This window comes from Channa argus, chromosome 3, assembly GCF_033026475.1.
Source record: "Channa argus isolate prfri chromosome 3, Channa argus male v1.0, whole genome shotgun sequence".
NCBI classification, from domain to species: Eukaryota; Metazoa; Chordata; class Actinopteri; order Anabantiformes; family Channidae; genus Channa; species Channa argus.
Window position 1 is genome coordinate 5,651,568 of NC_090199.1, and position 18,510 is coordinate 5,670,077.

At 40.3% G+C, this 18,510-nt stretch overlaps 1 protein-coding gene across 1 annotated transcript in view; it reads right to left on the reverse strand.

Annotated features, from left to right (window-relative positions):
- Positions 1-1,086: 1,086 nt before the first annotated feature.
- Positions 1,087-18,510, reverse strand: part of LOC137124276 (voltage-dependent T-type calcium channel subunit alpha-1I-like) — a 179,138-nt gene continuing 161,714 nt past the window's right edge. The window contains exons 32-38 of the mRNA XM_067499102.1: positions 18,325-18,446; positions 17,162-17,611; positions 11,347-11,487; positions 9,293-9,427; positions 7,548-7,722; positions 6,239-6,453; positions 1,087-5,184 (exon numbers count right to left, since the gene is read on the reverse strand). Coding sequence (XP_067355203.1) covers positions 4,534-5,184; positions 6,239-6,453; positions 7,548-7,722; positions 9,293-9,427; positions 11,347-11,487; positions 17,162-17,611; positions 18,325-18,446 — 1,889 coding nt within the window. The 3' untranslated portion in view covers positions 1,087-4,533. The remainder of the gene's footprint in view (positions 5,185-6,238; positions 6,454-7,547; positions 7,723-9,292; positions 9,428-11,346; positions 11,488-17,161; positions 17,612-18,324; positions 18,447-18,510) is intronic.

Here is an 18,510-nt window from a genome sequence, read left to right on the forward strand (position 1 = left end):
ACTCACGTCTTCAGTGGATATATCAAAATTTGTATTTTTGATGGAGCGACCCTGTGATGCATTATCAGTAAAAAAAAATGATAATGAAGTTGTACAGCGTCATTTTACATCGTACTCGTATCGTAGCGGTCGTCCACCAATCCTCCAGTTGCTGGTTTGATCCCCGGCTCCTCCGGTGGGTAGAAAGGAGAAGGACTGGCCTGACATTTCAATCCATTCTCATTCCAAGGTTGTCAAAATGTGTTGCTTTGTCCAGTCCTACTGTGTTACAAGCTGATGTTTACGGTATCACTTTGCGTTGGGGGTTGATGCACAAAGCTTTCAGTGAGGTACAATAGAAAAACCTTTAGTAGTTAACACGCTAAGAAATTAGATAGTATGCTGAAAAAGCGACTGCAAGACAAAGGACACAGTATCCCACAGTAGAGCGGGGTTCGACATTAGTTTGAGACGTGGTTGCTGTAGACTGGGAGTAGGTGTGTGACGCCAGTGTTTGTAGGATTTTTGTCCTTTTTTTTGTCTTGTTACCCTGAAGTTTTTATGCCTCACCAATGTTGTCTGTATACATATTTTCCCTAACCCTAATGCAGTTTTGTGCGTAAGTAAAGTCGCTCCCATGGCGTCCAATGGTGGCACTTCTCGTGCATCCCGTAGCGGCACCAAAGGCTCCCTGTGGCGTCAATATGCCATTGTTCCTATGGCATCTAACAGCCATAGAATCGACAGCTTGGGAAGCATCATTATCTGCAACTTTGGGATCACTCGACACCACATCATTATTGTTGTTTGTCTGCAGCATTGTAAAGGTTTCATAGAAAAACACCACCAATTAAAAATGTGCATTCCACACAAGCTATAACTAGACTATGGTCTCGCGTGTCAGTGCGATCAAAAGTGAGATTTTGGCTGTCACTGTGTGTTTAGTGACCACCGTGCAAAGTGCCATACTGCTTCTAGGTACAAGCGTTATAAAATTAAAGGAAATTTGGACAGAATTATATTCTAGAAATTTTCCAATATTTGTCATTTGGCTAAACGGGCCTAACTCCGAAAGAAAAACCGAGGCTGTTGAAAATCTGTCTCACTTTTATATGACACTAGAATGACATTCAGAAAACAAACAAACAAACAAACAAAAAAAAACACATGCAGTTAGGGGAAAGAGAATCAGGTCAGAGGAAATGGGGAAAAACAGGAAACACACACTCCAATACTCTCCAATATATGAATACATCATCATGCTTCCAGTGAACTTTGAATCTTTGTGACATTTTATTCTAACACATGAACTCATAAATATAATCTTCTCTCACCATATTGCCTATCTATACGAGTCTCATACATCCAACGGCACATCTACTGTAGCATATTGCATATCTCAAAGTGGGGAGGGGGCAGCCAATGGTCATTTAATACTCCAGCTTCCCTGTGGAAGGGAGGTAATACAATTGAATAATAATAAGGAAGGTAATGAAGACAAACTAGAGGAAGAAATAAACACTGAGGTTCCTTCTGTCTCGTCTCAGACACCTACGTTGTGACTTTGACATGCTATATGCTTCAATATCGGTTACTGTATATATGATTCTGTGTGTGACTGCATATAGGTCCACCTGAGGTCAACCTGAATTTCAACCAGTGTGAAACAAGAATATTTTACACATGGGTCATCACAATCGGGCAACATATGGAACAAACACAAAATCAATTTGCTTGTCATAACATTGGTCATTCGCTAATATTTTGCTACACTCAAGCAGACCTGAGTCAAATAATTATATTATCATATTATTAACTGCGAATCTCATCTTTTAAATTCCGGAAAACCTGACAGTAAATAGACCAAACAAGAACCTTACGCACTTTTTCCATATAACATTACAACAACACTTCTTCACATATATTTCAGCCCACACAACGACAAAGGAAGTTAGATATCGTCCAGTTTCGTCTGAATCCCCAGGATCATTCCGGCGCAGCACACCTAAACACAGCTGTCACCCTACTTGGAGTTAAATTGATTATTTAATTCAAAGCTACGGTATTTAACTTTTTTCTGATATATTTTTTGTGGAATTATGGTCTAAAATGTATCTTATTGTGGAGAGGTGCAGTCAAAGCTTCCCGTGACTCAGGCTCACAGAACAGCACTGGCAGCAGTATAGAGATTTAACCTTCTAAATGTTTTGGGGTAAAGCTTTCCGATCAATTAGTAGGTTTAGCAGCTTCTTGTTTATTTGATTTGGTAATCACTATATCTGAAGGGCTGTTTCAGAGCAGGAAGAGGGGAAGGCGAGCAGGGGGGAGTGACCCCCCCAAGTCTAATGCTAGCACCACCCACCATTATTTATATATTTTATATACACTACTCACAAAAATGAGGGATATTCGACTTTTGGCTAAAATTTATGGTGTAAAAAGTTCAAACTACAGTGATATTATATCATGAAAATAGGGCATTTAAGTAGAAGCATGCAATGGAAATGTTTTCATCCTCATCTTCATCTCAAACTATTTATTGAAACAAAAGCTAACAACAGTGCTGGGTAAACCGCAACATTATTGGCTGTTTATTATTGAGGTGGTTCTAAAGTTTTGGCCAACAACATTCCAGCCACCTCTTCTTATGATACACTCCACGAACCACTATGACCTCAATAATATAATAAACAGAGAGTGGAATTAACACCTTCCTAATGGTTTTAACCCAAAAACAGAGACATTATAACGTTGTAAAAGTAGAATTTACGCTCTTAACTCTCCCTTACCTATTTTAAAACATCTTCCTGCTTCTATCTTTGAGATATTTTCCTCACCACACAGAGTTCATAATCTTTGTATTCCTGCCCCCTCAGATGTCAAAGCAGAAAAAGTCACGTTTCTAGCAATTTTTCAGCTACTTGTAGAGAAATAATTTATGATAGGAAAGGCAGGAGGGTAAAAACACATGCCGTCTCAACGTTCCGAACATGTTCCGCTGTGGTGACCCCTGAAGGGACAAACCGAAAGCCGGTGATCTGTAAAATTTGGCAAAGCTACAGAGGTTAATAGTAGCGTGATGCACAGATGATGAAGCTGGGGAATTCAGTGGAATCCATATAACACCAAAGCTATAACAAGATTTTGTTGCCCTTTTTCCATACAAAGCAAATTTTCAATAGTGTCTAATAATTTAAAAATGTTAAATATTATTGAGGGAAATCCAACCCAAAACCTTACAACACAATGTTTATTTATTCTATCTATCTATCTATCTATCTATCTATCTATCTATCTATCTATATGTATACACACATGTGTGTATACATATACATATAGATATAAATGTAAACATATATAATACCATTGGACATCAGAACAGTATGAAAATACTGCATTTATCTTAAGGAGAAAGATAGCAAAGGATTTCTGTCTTGTAGTATTTGGCCCAGGTCTGCACTCAGTACGTTTTAGCCCTTTCATGGTTATGTGGAGAACACAGCGAAAGCTTCCACTAACAACCCACGAGTATTCTCAGCAGAAAGACACATATGTGCCTTTCTGGCAAAGAGACTCTGTCAATTTACAGACTAGTCACGCTCCTTTTTCATCTTGGTCTCCCTCTTCAGCACAAACAGAGTCTACATTCACACAACTTCAATACACCAAAATGCAAAAAAAAAAAAGAAAAAGAAAAAAAGAAAATAGAAACAAAAAATATTCACCCTTTCAACCTTTAATTTTTCTGTTACCAACCACATCTGTTGCAGAGAAAAAAGGTTGGTTAATGCTACTGTTAGCAATGGATATTACAAAAGGAAAAGCAACAAAAGAAACAACTGTACAAAGTTCAGTTCTTCCTCCAATGAAGCTTCAGAGTTTGTCATCTGTCCAATGTTTACAACACTGTTTTTGCACAAAGGCTGAGAAACCTGCCCACTGTCACTTAGTGAAAATTAAATTATTTAGCAGTTTCATCTAAATAACATCACCTTCATTAATCAATCACTTTAATTTTCAGGCCTGTCCCTCAAATGGCTCTCTAAATAGGCACACCCTCGCTCTCAGGGAAAAAAAACAAAAGGATGTCCAAACCCAGAAGCATTTGCCATCTAGGGGCGACTGTGGCGCAAGAGGTAGAGCGGTCGTCCACCAATCCCCCAGTTGCTGGCTTGATCCCTGGCTCCTCCGGTCACATGTCGAAGTGTCCTTAAGCAAGACACTGAACCCCAACTTAGTTGCTCCCAGTGAGTTTCGGCCAACTGCATAGCAGCTAACCCGGAGTGTGAGTCTGAATGGGTGAATGAGAAGCAGTGTAAAGCGCTTTGAGGACCAATAGGTAGAAAAGCACTATTTAAGTGCAGACCATTTACCATTTTGAGAAATGACTGATCCCAAGCAGCCAGATCCAAGTGGGAATGAGACAGAGAGAACAGCTAATTCAAAGACGAGAGAAAACTTCCGACGTGGATTCACAGGATACGAATTAAACGTCTTTCCCCGTTCTGTTCAAAGTCCACTAGTTAAAATGGTTAAAGAGAAGCAACAAGTGTTTCATCTCTTTTTCCTCGAGGTTGTATCTGTGGGCTGGCTGCGTCTTTCCATGAAGCCTGTGATATCGCTGTCCTCATTTCTTTGCGGTCTCCCCTCCACCCAGGGGTTGGATAAGTAACCTTGGGCATCTATACCACAGAAGTGGCGACCATCCTTACCCCGGGCGGATAGATTGCTTTGGTCCAATGAGCCAGTGCTGTTACATTTTTTCACCAGAGGGGGCGCCAGAGAGCCAGGTGTGAGCAATGACGTCAGTGAGAGGCTATTTAGTGTTTCTGACAAATGTTCACTGCTGAAGGTCTGGCGGCAGCCATCACCGCTTGTCCCTGTGCCCACATCCTCATCTGAGGGGTCCATGGAGTCCTGCTGGGGGCAGCCAGGGCTGGTGCTGCCACCGCCACAGCTGCTTTGGCTTCTCTGGTGCCGACGGGTGAAAGATGTACAGCGCTTCTTCGATAAAAGGTGGCCTTGGTTTTCTGTAACTGGTCCCTGGGAGTGTGAGGGGTGGCTGGGGAGGGAACACAGAAGAGGCATGGGGAGAGCCAGATCCTGAGGAGGAGAGATGCTGAAACTGAGGCCTTCCTCCACCGTGGTCTGCAGGCTTCCCTCTGAACTGCCCGTAGCCAGGGAGGAGTCGCTGTGGGATGGGTGCTGCACATAAAGGAGGAGGGGTGGTATAGGAAATGAGAGGAAACACTAGTCATCAGTAGACAAAAGACAAATGTGGACACCAACATGGGATTTAAGCTAAGATAAATTACTTTGGAACCACAAAAACACGGTAAGAGGAAGTGTTTAAACAGGGGTTTGGTGAGATTGTGGAAAAACAGAGAAAAAAGAATGACAGGATAAACGACAGAGAAAAGAGGGGGGAAAGATGAAGAACATTACAGGAAAAAGATGTAACGAGATAAAGGAAATGCAAGACAGGGACACAAGAGAATGCAACAAACCCGAGCCAAGAAAAGCAGTGTGCAGAGAGTCGGTATCAGGCTCAGGGCTGGCCAGGCTAATTAGCTGAGTGCCGCAGAGCATTACTGTAGCAGCTGAGGATCAGAGAGGCACTCAGGCACGAGCTCACCAAACCAAACAGGTAGGGGAGAAAGAAAAATCCGTCTCCATGGTTACACGGGAACAAGAACTAAAATAAGGGCCTTCTAATTTTCAGTTATTTATTCAGGAGCCAACAGAGCCGAGGTGTTAAGATTCAATTCGAATGACATTCTAGCTTTAATTATGACATAATTTCTACTGAGTCTCACAATATTGTAGGACATCAAAGGTGGGTGGTAAGTGTCATATTCATAATTTGGCATGGTTTATTTACTCAGTTGTATGGCTGCTGAAGTCTTCAGTTCTCAATGACTGGTTACACGTCAAGGTCAAGTGGGGATTTGCCTGCAAATAAAGTGCTGCCGCCTTCCGCCAAAATGATAGTGAACCTCATTATCTCTGGATAAACTGTGTGTTTACTTGGTCGAGTTGTATGTTTAGGCATTTTACAGTATTACACTTCCAAATCACAAGCTTATTCCACAAATGTGCCATTTGGCAAATCCCCTTTGTCTGCTTGTTGTTTATTTGGTGCGTTAACATTTTAGTTCATGGAAGATTTACTCTATGTGTCCAATATCTTGTAATGACACACGGATGGCAATTCGTCTACCAATCCAACGACCCAGACACACATATCTATTTACAATACCTGGGAGCTCAGGGGCCTGTTGTTGGCTCCAGGTGAGCGGAGGGAGGCCCATGAGGCTGGGGAGGCCAACCTTGATGGCCCTCTGTCTCCTGGGCTAACACCTTTCCCAGGACTGTTTGGATGAGCTGCCGCAGCTGGGTGGAAGAAGTCTGCGGGTAGGTGCAACACGGGTGAAGACTCGCCACCATCTCCGCAATGACTTTCTCCATCAGCATCTGAAAGGACAGTGTAATAATTTAACATGTTATAGCTTAGGTTTTTCCAGGATTTATGTTTTTCTTTTTCTTTTTTTTTTTTGTTTAGTTCAGAATACATTGTTGTTTCCATTTGCTTTTGATGGCTTGGTTAAGCTGGAAATGCCTCTTTAGCATTTACACAATTTATCAAAATACTAAACACACAAATATGAAATTGATAACAAATGGTATTTAGGCATTACTACAACACTTTTATTTAATATAGATTGTATTAAATCTTGAATTTTTTCGAAAGAGTGTAGGGTATTTTGTGTGGTGTATCTCAGGGTTTATTTCTGGGGCCCAGTATTTTTAGCATTCAGTTTTGATCATCATCCTTAATAATCAACAAAAATAATCCAAATAACCTTTGAACTAATTAGAATATATAATATATAATCAAAATAACCTTTGAACCAATTAGAATATACGTTTAAATACATACTTTTTAACTGCAAAACGCAAGGAGGACAAAAAACTGTTAACATTGAAATTATTTTAGCAGCAACATTATTTCGATGACATCCATTTATTCATTATTTGTAAGTGCTTGTCCTATTTGGGTCCCGGGGGGGCTGGGGCCCATCCCAGCCGTCAAACCAAATCCAGTATAATGTTGTTATGTGACAAATTCAGTTGCATCTTTTGCTTCAATTGGCTTCAACCTCATTTATTATTATCATTTATTTCGGCATTATTTAAAAAAAAAAAACATTGAAATCTACATTTTAAAAGAGTGAGAGTCATTCAGCAAAAGTGGAACATACGGGGATGGCTAATGATTTATTATGGGGATTTACTGTTACTCTTCTGCATGGCTATCAATCTGAAACAAAATGTTACAAGATTCTGGCGGTTGGTGCACAGACAGAAACATTTAGAGCATTTTGGGCAAACAAATGTGAATGAACACTGATGATTTTGCTGTGTAGCCAGGAGGAAAAGTTTTTTTGTGGTGTGAAAATTTCTCTGCAAAACAGTCACAATGTAGCTATTTCCTTATTTATGTTTAACATGAGAACTTGATTATTAATCCAGCATGTGGGATACTACCACTGTGTGTACTCAGGTACCTGTGCAATGTGTTTGGTTTTGTGGCTCCAGTGAGGAAGGATTCAACTCAAGATGAACGCCCACCTCCACCAACTCCTGGACACCTTCCTCACTTCCTAAACTGGAGGCCTGAAGCCCTCCGTAGCCCCCCTGAATGGGCAACTCCTCCGAACTGCGGGAGTCACTGCTGCCCCTCTGAGAGCAAAAATGGGAAAAGTGGCACATTGAAGACAGAGGAGTAAATGAAAGAGATCAAAAGATGACACGGAGAAAAGCAGGGAGAATAAGCATGATATCCAGGTGCACCGATGATCGCTGGAGCAAGAATGGTATCAGACCGAAGCCGTCTATTTCCCCTTGTCATAATGGAAATCTGAGTACAATTTGTTTCCAGTTTCAAAAAGCCTCCTTTTCATGTAGCCTCCTTTATTCATCTATACAAGTCTGATTAAAATTGGATGTGGTAAAAAGAAAATAACGGCAGCCTTCAAAGGTTCAATACGTTCGGCTGTTGTTGTTGGTTGTAAACTGGATCAAATGCACAGGTCTTCAATAATAGAGTGATGAAACAGGCCAGGTGGCACCGCTGTGGGCTGAGAGCAAAGTGTTTGTGGAAAGACGGAGATATGAAAGACTCACAAGCACAAACTCATTTGTTCCTATAGTTGTGAGGACAAAAATGCACTGCAACCCCAAGCATCACAATGACAGTAACTAACCCAAACCAAAACCTATAAACAATCCTAAAACCAAGTTTTAAGCCTGAAACCAACAAAATGTTGTAACACCCAAAGTATAAGCATCCTCATATTAAGAGCATGGAGAGACGCAGGTGATTTATTGAGGCCAACGCTGTCTCCTAAACATTACCCCATACAACTACGCTGCAAACGCAATTATGTTTTCCTGGAAAACGTAATTTCAGCCACATTACATTTCCTGTGAACCTAATGACAATATGTTGTCGTGTAATGTGAAGGGTGAGATGCAAATACGTTGATAGTGAACATATCATTGAAATGTAACCAGACAACGTATTTTTGTCTGCCAAAAATATCCGATCCTGCAGCAACGTATCCGGTTTTGTTTGCTGCCGTAATACGCGATCCTGCAGTACAATGTCCAGTTTGAATGTCCAGATTGGGCAGGTACAGGTGCTGCCTAGGGTCTGAGGAAGATCGAGGGCTGGTGTAATACAGGGGCATGTAACAGTCTTTTTACACACAGCATGCGTTTGCAGTTTAGTTTAGTATAGAAATGTCCTTTTTTTAGGAGACAGGGTTTGCTCACGCAGTGCAGCATGTAAATTATAATGAAAGATGATTAGCAAGATGGAGGAATTGTGATGACATGAGCTGTGACTAGTGTAAATAACAAAGTTTAGATGATAATTTGGCAGATATGATAAAATCATAAGTAAATAAAAAAATAAAAAATAAAAAAGTATGTAGTATTTTATGCATTAGATCTGTGTTAGCTCATAGCCAATAGCCTAAACGTTTCTGAGGGGGGTGTTTCAACAGACCTGTAGGACCTGGCCCCTGTTTGGCAAACAGAAAACAGAACCAATTAAATTCATCCCAAAGGTGCTGGATGATGTTGACATTGGAGGTTAAAACAAACTGTTAAAACAAAATGGGACAGCTATTTCTTTATGAATAGAAAATGAATTAAATAAATCTGTAAGTTAACAGATGATAATATCTACGCACATACGTGTGAATTGAGAGGAAATGCATGTTTGTATGTGTGTGTTTTTCAGTACCTGGCCGTGTCTGAGCAGCAGTTGATAGTTGCTGTGTTCGTCCAGGCTGAGGTCATCAGGCAGCGCTGGAGACGACGACTTGTCTGACAGCTGTTCTGACATCAGAGACGCCTGCTCCACCTCCGCCAATCGGATCTGTCCCACAAACGCACATTAACCAGTCACGTTGCATCTATAGTACAGTTCATCAACAGGATGTGATGACAAGAATTTGCATTTGAAAGTTGTTTGTGGGAAGAAACGTGTTAAAACTAGGGCTGTCACGCAATTAGAAAAAAAAAATCGATATAATTAATTACATGCTCTGCGATTATTTGTCTCATTCATTAATTTTTGCTGTGAAAGTATTTAAAAATATTCAATTAAAGCTAATTTTGGCAGAGGACTGCACAAACAAATGATTCAACGTCTCTTTCATTTCAGAATCAGGACATTTCTTTCACGGTACATATTTATTATGTCATATATCACCTAATAAACAGAGAAAATCAATTCAGAATCGCTTTCCAGCAGTTTCTCAGGCTCCATAGAAAGCAAATATTTTTTTACTCTTTAGGCTTATTCTGTGATTCGCCAAATCTGACCGTGTGGTCTGCCCAGAAAGACGGCCTTCCCCTCCGGCTACTCCGGTTTCCTCACGTTAGGTTAATTGGTGACTCTGGATTGCCTGTAGATTTGAATGGGAGTGTGAATGGTTGTCTTTCTGTGCCTTGGAAATATGGGGGGGGGGTCTCCGGTCAATGGGTGGCCACTCTACTCAGCCAGTGCTGCCCCTTCACCACCAAAGGAGATTAATCAGTGTTCATGCACTATTTGTTGTGCGAGTAATTAATTGAAATTATTAGGTCATTTTGACAGCTCCTGCGAGGTTTTCTTATTGATGCCATCTTGCCCACTCAATTTCAACATCTCATGGTCTACAACTTGGTAAAATAATAAACCGTCCGATAGCTAAACATTTCTTATGCATACTGCAGTGTTTTCAAGATAAATAAATGACATTTTTTCACCTCACTCAAGATCAAATAAATATGAGGTACTGCTTTAATTTTGAGCGTTAAGTGAAAAGAAATAAAGAAGAAATAACAAGTAAGGAGAAGAGTTAGGAAGAGAATAAAGAAGATTTATGTTCTGTATAAGAATTAGAAGCCACATTACATTAGAGCGTATTTGCATTCCTGTGTACTTTCATGCATGTTTGCATGAATACACAAAGAATGTGACCCATTCAGGTGAAGGTCACATCTCTGCACAAACAGACTAATGTTCCAAATATCAACAGAAAGCAACTGGGAGTCAGGCAGTGACACACACACGCGCACACACACACGCACATAACATATTGAGATGTGCAATCTGCATATACAGTACATCCGGCCAAACTGTCGCGATCGCCTTTGCTTTCAGCTGAAATTGGTTTTAGGCTTTGTTTGTGACTGGTGCATTTACATGCAACATCATTTCATGGTGAAATGTGGCATTGGACCTTTGAGAGAACTGTTCCTGTCTGCAGATGTTAACATGTTAACATGCCAGAATGTGGCTTATAAAGCTCTCTAACACTGAATGTAGCCATTTCTAGCGCTACGGCCTAGATTAAGTCGAGGCTGTAAATGCAAAAGATAAAGAAAATTAGGTTATAAAAAGAACAATAAACCAGCAAATCAAGAATTACTGTCATGATGAATCATTGGAATATTGGACAGTCTCTTGATTGAATTGATCTCTGGCAAATCTGTTTTAATATATGTTGAATGTATTCATATACATTACATTGCTCACACAGAGGATATCAGTGATGCCCTCAAAACAAATTAAATAATTACTTGAAATTCCACAGCTTGCAGGATTATTTACAGCATTTAATATTTGTGTGTTTGTGTCTAGAAAGACATTTTAATTTCTCATGATTCAGTAGGGAAATGGAAGATTGTGTGGATCACATGATGACAAATCAAGTCTTTTTAACATAACTATATAGAACTGAGCACCTGAAAAGTGTGTGTGTGTGTCTGTGTGTGTGTGTCTGTGTGTGTGCGTGCACCGCAGCTTACTTCTTGCGGGTGACTCTTACAGTCCTTGCAGACAGGAGGAGAACAGTAATGGTGAAAAACTGATCCAGAGAGGTTGTCAATCATGTCCCCTTCCAACGAGTCTTTAATCAGCAGAGACACGCTGTCCAGCCACTGACTTTCCTGCAACACACGCACACACACACACACACACACACACACACACACACACACACACACACACATCATAATAAAATATATAATTGTGTATAGTCAGATACATACAGATATCTAACCAACTTGTTTTTATATATGTACTTTTTTGATCGTTACTGTTGAAAGTTATATTGCCAACATTATTTTCTCAGGGGAACGGTTGGACCTTTTGGGGCATAAATAGATTTACATGTTTTCAAAGTGAGACGAAAATAAAGGTAAAGCTAATAACTTCTCCCAAACCCACAAAGTATTAGGTAAACAAACAAGAATCAACTTGTTGATTAGTGAAACTTAAAATTGTTGGTATATTCTTACGTCTCAGAACAAAGAACTAGCTGCGGTGAGAAGCATTATATTTTCAGGTTTCTGTTGTTTTTGTCCAAGATGAACTGATTAGATTCAATACTTAAGGCTGAAAAGTCAAGGTTACTAAAACTTACATATATCCATTCTTGTAAATGCAGCCCAAATGTCCACATCCACCAGGAAGATCAACTGATTCAATTTTGTCAGTCAAAGGTCAAGGTCACATTGTTGTGAGCACAAAACCACCTTGAAGAATTCTCCTCAATTTTGGCCAAAATATCAACTTGTACTCAAGGATGAACGGATTACATTTTGGGGCTCAAAGGTCATTTGTCAAGGTCAGTGTAACCTCATGCCGCTCCAGTGCATCCAATCTACTCTTTTCTTGCAATCATTACTTTTTGGAGCACAATGAACAAAAGGTTAGAAGTCAAGGGATGTTCACTTACTCAAAGTCTTTCCCGTCTTTCCCATTTGCTTGTAATCTCCCCCTGTCTTTTTGCCGTCTTTTGCACATTGCGTTGTCTAATTGAACAAACTCGATTAGTGCCCTTGGTGTTTTCAGCAGCTTTTGACAGACGCATGACTGAGAATACAAAGACACCTGCTTGAAGTCGAGCCAGAGGGGCAGATGAATGTCAGTGGTGTAAGATTAACTGCATGATCTCTTGGAAAATAATAGAGTGGTCTACTTAAGTTGAGCTGCAGATGCCTCCATATCCTCCTGAGTGCTGGCTCAGGGAAAGCCAGAAGTAATTGGCATTATCTGTGTAAAGGGTTCTAAAGTCAGTGGCCTGCACAGAGGAAATCAGACATCAAATGCATGAACCTCACAGTAAATGCTCCATAAATGTTTGCATTTGCATGCAATGTTTGCCTTAGTTCACAAGACAATTGTGGGCACGTTACTGCTGTATTCCACTGTAGGTCAGAGGTGAACCAGGAAGTTAGTCTGTAAAATGTAATGGGATGTTTACAGTGCGTGATTTGGGTGATAACTTTACAAACTGTCTTCGCTTTCAGACAGATTTGGAAAACCCGTTTAGAGCCCCTCTGATAATTTGGCTACTCTTGTTTCGTTGCACATCAGACTTCTTTTCAGTGCATTGCAAATATGCATTTATGTTGATGAGCACATTGTTTGTTGTAGCTATAACATCAATGGGCCAAATTACATACAAAGGGGACTTAATTCATAATAAACACCTATTATCCTTTAATGCTATAAAATTGATCAAGGTCATTATCTTGCATTCAAAAGTTTAAGCACTTTAAGAAATAATAGTGTTTACTAGTACTGCATAGTTTGTGCAAGAAAAAAGTACAATTATTCAGGTTTATATAATGTATATTCTCTTCAAAGAAAGTTTGCAAATGTTTTTTTTATTATCTTGCATTACTTTTAAGAGAGGCAGCTGATAATGGCCAAGTACAGATTATACTTTAAACAGACTGTGTTTTTAAATTTGTTGATGGCTACAATAATTAGCTGTTAAATTTTACTCGCACTTCTGCTAGATGAAAGTAGGAGCCACTACACACCTGCCATTCTCCGGTTTTCTTTATAAACCTCATCGTCTGCTTGTCATATCTAAAACATGAAATCATTTTCCTTACTTTTTGATTTTTGTCAATCTTAAGTTTCCTTCTCACCCCCTGGATGTCTGAATGTTCAACTTTTTATGCTGCACGTCTAAAGTTGAAATGGCTTGTTCCCACTAGTACCTGCTCTCTGGAAACTGGAGTCAGTAGCTAGACTTCGGCAGGTCCCAGTGACGCACTATGAACACGCAACAGCAACAACTGCATGTATTGGGAAGGATCAGGCAGTTGAAATGGTTGGCTGAGTGGGGGTCTTGGTTATGGTAATAAAAAAAAAAAAGTGTGTTTCATTCAACACACTTCAATCCATTATGATCTACTTCTTACAAAACCAGGAAGGACATTTCCAATTTTGTCTTTATTCTTAGATTCTATGGACAGAGCTTCGGTGACTAAAGGGTTTGTTCACTAATAAGACTGAAGCAGCTGTTTTTATGGGCATCCCTTGTCTTGTTTTCCCTCATATGTTTTCATTATTTTATGTTTGCTCCACTTATAAAGGAAGATGAAGTATTGCTCTCCTTACTGCAGACGTGCGATTGCCTTTGGTAGAAACTCCATTGTTTTGGCTCCCAACGTCCCACTGTTTTGCTAAATCGAAAAACGCCGTACTAATGGATGAAACAATTCCCCGATGCAACGCTGCCCAAAACAATTCAAGTCTGACTCAGCTAGGATTGATTTTTAGGGAAAAACTGTTTGAGCTCAGTGAATATGTGATGGCTTACGAATGCTGCAATACCATTAACTTCGCTTTTGAAATATTGGATCAGTTAGATTAGATTAAAACGTTTGTATGTCTAAGTACATTGCTCTTAAATTGTCATATTCTATGTTTTATACTTGGCTTCATTATCTACGTGTTTATTGTAATACAAATTTCAACTCTCCAAGTAAATGTACAGAAAATATGAGACGGACAGTGATTATATTCCAACAAATACATTTTCTGGCTAATTAGAATAGAAATGTAAAATACAGGGCATACATCAAGACACGTGAAAAGGTTCCCTCCTCGTCTCATGTATCTTTTTATTCCTCCTGTGGTTAAAAATATCAATAGCCTGACAGACAATGAGCTATAAGCACAATGAGAGTGTGGCAGCGCTCGCCACCCACTCCGGATCTCTCTTCGTCTTCCAGCCATCCCACAACACATCCTACAATCTCAGTTCTCTCCTCCCTCCTCCTTCACCCATTCATTAGGTGTCAGCTTTAAGATGCATGACAATGTTAACCAAAGTGTAACACTTAACTTACTCTGACATTACACTGTTGCAAACAGCCCAAGTTTTGTTTCTGAATGGGATCACAAAAGAAATGAGTCAGGGTTTTTTTTTTTTTTTTTCTGGAGCTAGGCATTCACATTCTGATTGGGTGATCTAATTATTCAAGTTTGCACCAGTTGATATAAGAAGAAACTGTATGTGCTGTTTCATTTCAGGCAGTGGAAAAAGACTAAGACAAGCAATATTAAACAATCCATCAGGTGATTTCACTTAGGCAGCATATTTAAAGTTGCTACAGTCTGTATTATTATATTAAACATGCTCCAAATTACTATTTGCAATTTAAAAAACAAGTCAATTGTGACCAAGCCAGATTTTCACCTGACTCAGCAGATTCTCTCTTTTTCTTTCACGGCCTACAACTTTCATTGCTTTGATTCACTCTCACAGCTTTCATTAATGTTGTTTTCCTCCAGATGTTTTTCTTTTTTTTCTTTTTTTTTGCAAAAGACCTTCATAATTCACCATCCATGTGCCCTGCACCCAACAGCAGTCAAGATCTGTAGCTTGCTGCTGAGCATAATGGACCATTAACAGCTTCACGACGTAGAAGCAAAACATAACTATATTAAAAGAGGAGGCCTGAAGTGTCAGCATACTCCATCAGGACTGAGAGTGGCCGTTCACAACTATTTTGCCATCAGACAACACTTAAATGATTATTTCTCAGTACATTCGGGCCTTTGCATTCATCAGGTTGGCACTTGGCACTGTTGTCACCCACCCAAACAAACTGAAGTCAGGTCGTAAACATGCCACCCTAGACCTTCTTGGTGCAAACACACCTTCAGTCACTCCCTACAATCTTCCAGTCAGTAGCAGACACAGTTCAAACCCTTTCTCGTTCACTTTCTGATTGACAGTGCATATTTACTGTCAACTAATGCTCTCTTCTCACTCTCTCTACCCTCGTGTTACTCAACATTCCTTTTATATTTGTTGTTTTCCCACTTCTTCAATTCTCAATATCTTTTGTTTCCCCTTTCTGTCTTTGTTTACCTCTTTCCTTTTCTTCGAGCGTACTTCTAAAATTACCTGTTCTCATCTGCAGGTGCTGTAATTTTGGTGCTGGTGTTGGTGTGATTATAACAGCAGCTTGGACTGATTTGCTGTTTGAGATGCGGCAATCAGGAAGCTGATGAATAAGAGCCACCATCACCACTGCCCCCACTTATGGTATTTTTAGAATGGTGGAGACAGCGGCCCTTTGATATCTTTTATATGTGCGCCTCCCTGTGTGATGTCTTCACATGTTGTGGGGTTTGAACATGTCCATACACATATGAATGTGTGTGAAAGAAATTGGTATGTATTCGCAAGCATTTTACCAGTTAAAAACAAATCTAGATGCTAAGTGTGCAGCACCATCTTTTGCTGAAGAGGGCATTAAGAAAGGGTGGCCGCAACTCAGCTGGTAAGGCAATCATCCACAGACCCCAGGGTCAGTGGTTTGACTCCCAGTCACTCCTAGCTGCATGCCGAATTGATGAATGGGAACGGCATAAGGTTACACTGACCGTGACAAATGGTCTTTGATACCAGAATTTAATCAGTTCATCCCTGAGTACAAGTACAAGCTGGGACTTGGTGGAATGCAGAGGAAGAATTTCATTGTAACAGGTTATGTTTAACATGTACTCAATGGCGACATTAAAGATTCGAGATGTTTTGGCCAAATTTGAGAAAATTCCTTTAAGGTGGTTTTGTGCTCACAACAATAGCACACAGATGCCACAGTGACATTGACCTTTGACTACAAAAATCTAATCAGTTAATTTCCATGTCAGGTGAGCACCATGCACAGTAGCTGTCATTTGTGTGTGTCTGTGTGTGAATGGCTGAATGAGAAGCAATATTGTGCAGACCATTAATAACCAGGATAAATATGCACATCATGTGTTGCTCAGAAAACCCTTTGATTATATTACTTTTTTCTGTTGTTTCTGTCTGTTTGGTTCCGTTGTGTTACTTGTGTAATTCACCAAACTCACTGCCATAAATAACTCATTTCAACATAGTTGCATCTTCATGTAACAACTGAATAACAGTCACTCACTTTATTAATAAATAATGCAACAATTTAAAAAAATCCCACCAGTAAAAGTTTGGAACTCAGCAGATGAAAAGGTGTTAGGGGATTAATAATAATATACATAATAAAAGGAGAAGCATGACTATTAAATTTTTTTTGACTCATTTGATAAAAGGACCAGTTAATTGATTTGCTTTCCGATGGACTGTTTTGTCAGATTGCTCAGCCTTCAGAATATCTGTCCATTGTTGTGAACAATCTCCTAAACAGGAGGCCTTAATGATAAGGGAGGAACCTCTATTTCCATTAGGCTTTGCTAAGCTGAAGCTGCTGGGTGGTTACTGAGCTCCAGTAAAAGTTTGTGAGCATTTTAAAATAGCATTAACTACTCTGTTGAAAGTCTTTTTACCTGAGCAGGAGAGTAGAGACGACATCGATGGTATGTGTGTCCCTCATGAGCTGCACTGGTACCTCCCCCATCTCGCAGGTGCACCATAACTCCCCCACTTTGGCCAGACACTGTTCCTGCAGTGACTGCACCAGACGGTCCGCCACTCATGGCTGCCCCACTGGCAGCGGCACTTGTGGCACCTGCAATGGCGCCAATGCCCCCCATCATGCAGCAAAGACCTCCCTGAGCCAGCTCCAGCTCTAGCTCGGCATCCATCTCTGCGTCTTCCTGGGCCTCCTTATTTGAATCGTCCAGATGCTTCATGAGCACGGCCACCACCACGTTTATCAGGACAAACTGAGCCGTGAGCACGAAGGACACAAAATACAATGGGGAAATGAACTGCAGACCAGCATGGCAGCCATAGTCAGTGCCCGGACCGCTCCCTGGGCACTCTCTCAGAGTGTCCTGAAGGGTGATGGGGTAGTGAGAGAGTTTGGACATTAGGACAGGGAAGAAAGATTCAAACATAAAAAACAACATTTGGTGGAAAAATGGAGGAATAAACAAAATGAGGGGAGATGGAGCAAATGAATATGTTTAATTCAAAATTTACAGAGCACATTATCAATCATTCAGAAGATCGAGGTGTTTTGAAATTTGCTGTCTGTTTTCACTCAGTCAGTCACTCACGCTTCCTAAGAGACTAACCATCACTGATTAACAGCCCGTCAGATATGGGTTTAAACTTTAAGAGCTCAGGTACTTGAGTGTGATTGGAAAGTTGATTGTGGCGATAGTTGGGCGTGAAGTGAAGGATCAAATAAATCTTAATCTTCAGTCTTCACACTACATTATATTGAAGGACTCACTCATTTTCCCCACCTGGACGTTGGTTGGTCCGAAAATTTGAATGGAAGCCCTTCAATTGCAATTTCACATCTTAGCTTTGCTCTGTGCTGAGAGTTGGGTAAAATAGATTTGGGCAGCTAGAATGTCTCTCTAGACTCTAAAGTAATAGCGTGTTAGACTGCCCCCTTTTGACTGACCCTCATGCGGGTCAGGTCATGCCGTCTCAGTCGTATGAGATGAACTAACAATGACGAAAACTGAGAAATGATCACATTAGCCGATGTGGCTATGTGTAATATAAAGAACAAGATTTCTACACGTAAGAGCACCTTCATGATGCCATTCCAGTTGTCACCAGTTGAAACTTGGAAAAGTGTCAGGAAGGCCATCCCAAAGTTTTCGAAGGTGGCGTGGCGACTCATTCCTTCACAGGGGTAGTCGGCGTTACACACTGAGAGGTGGGAAAATAAAGAAGAGGAAAAAACTGAGCGTTTTTTTTAGAGGGTGGTAAAAGC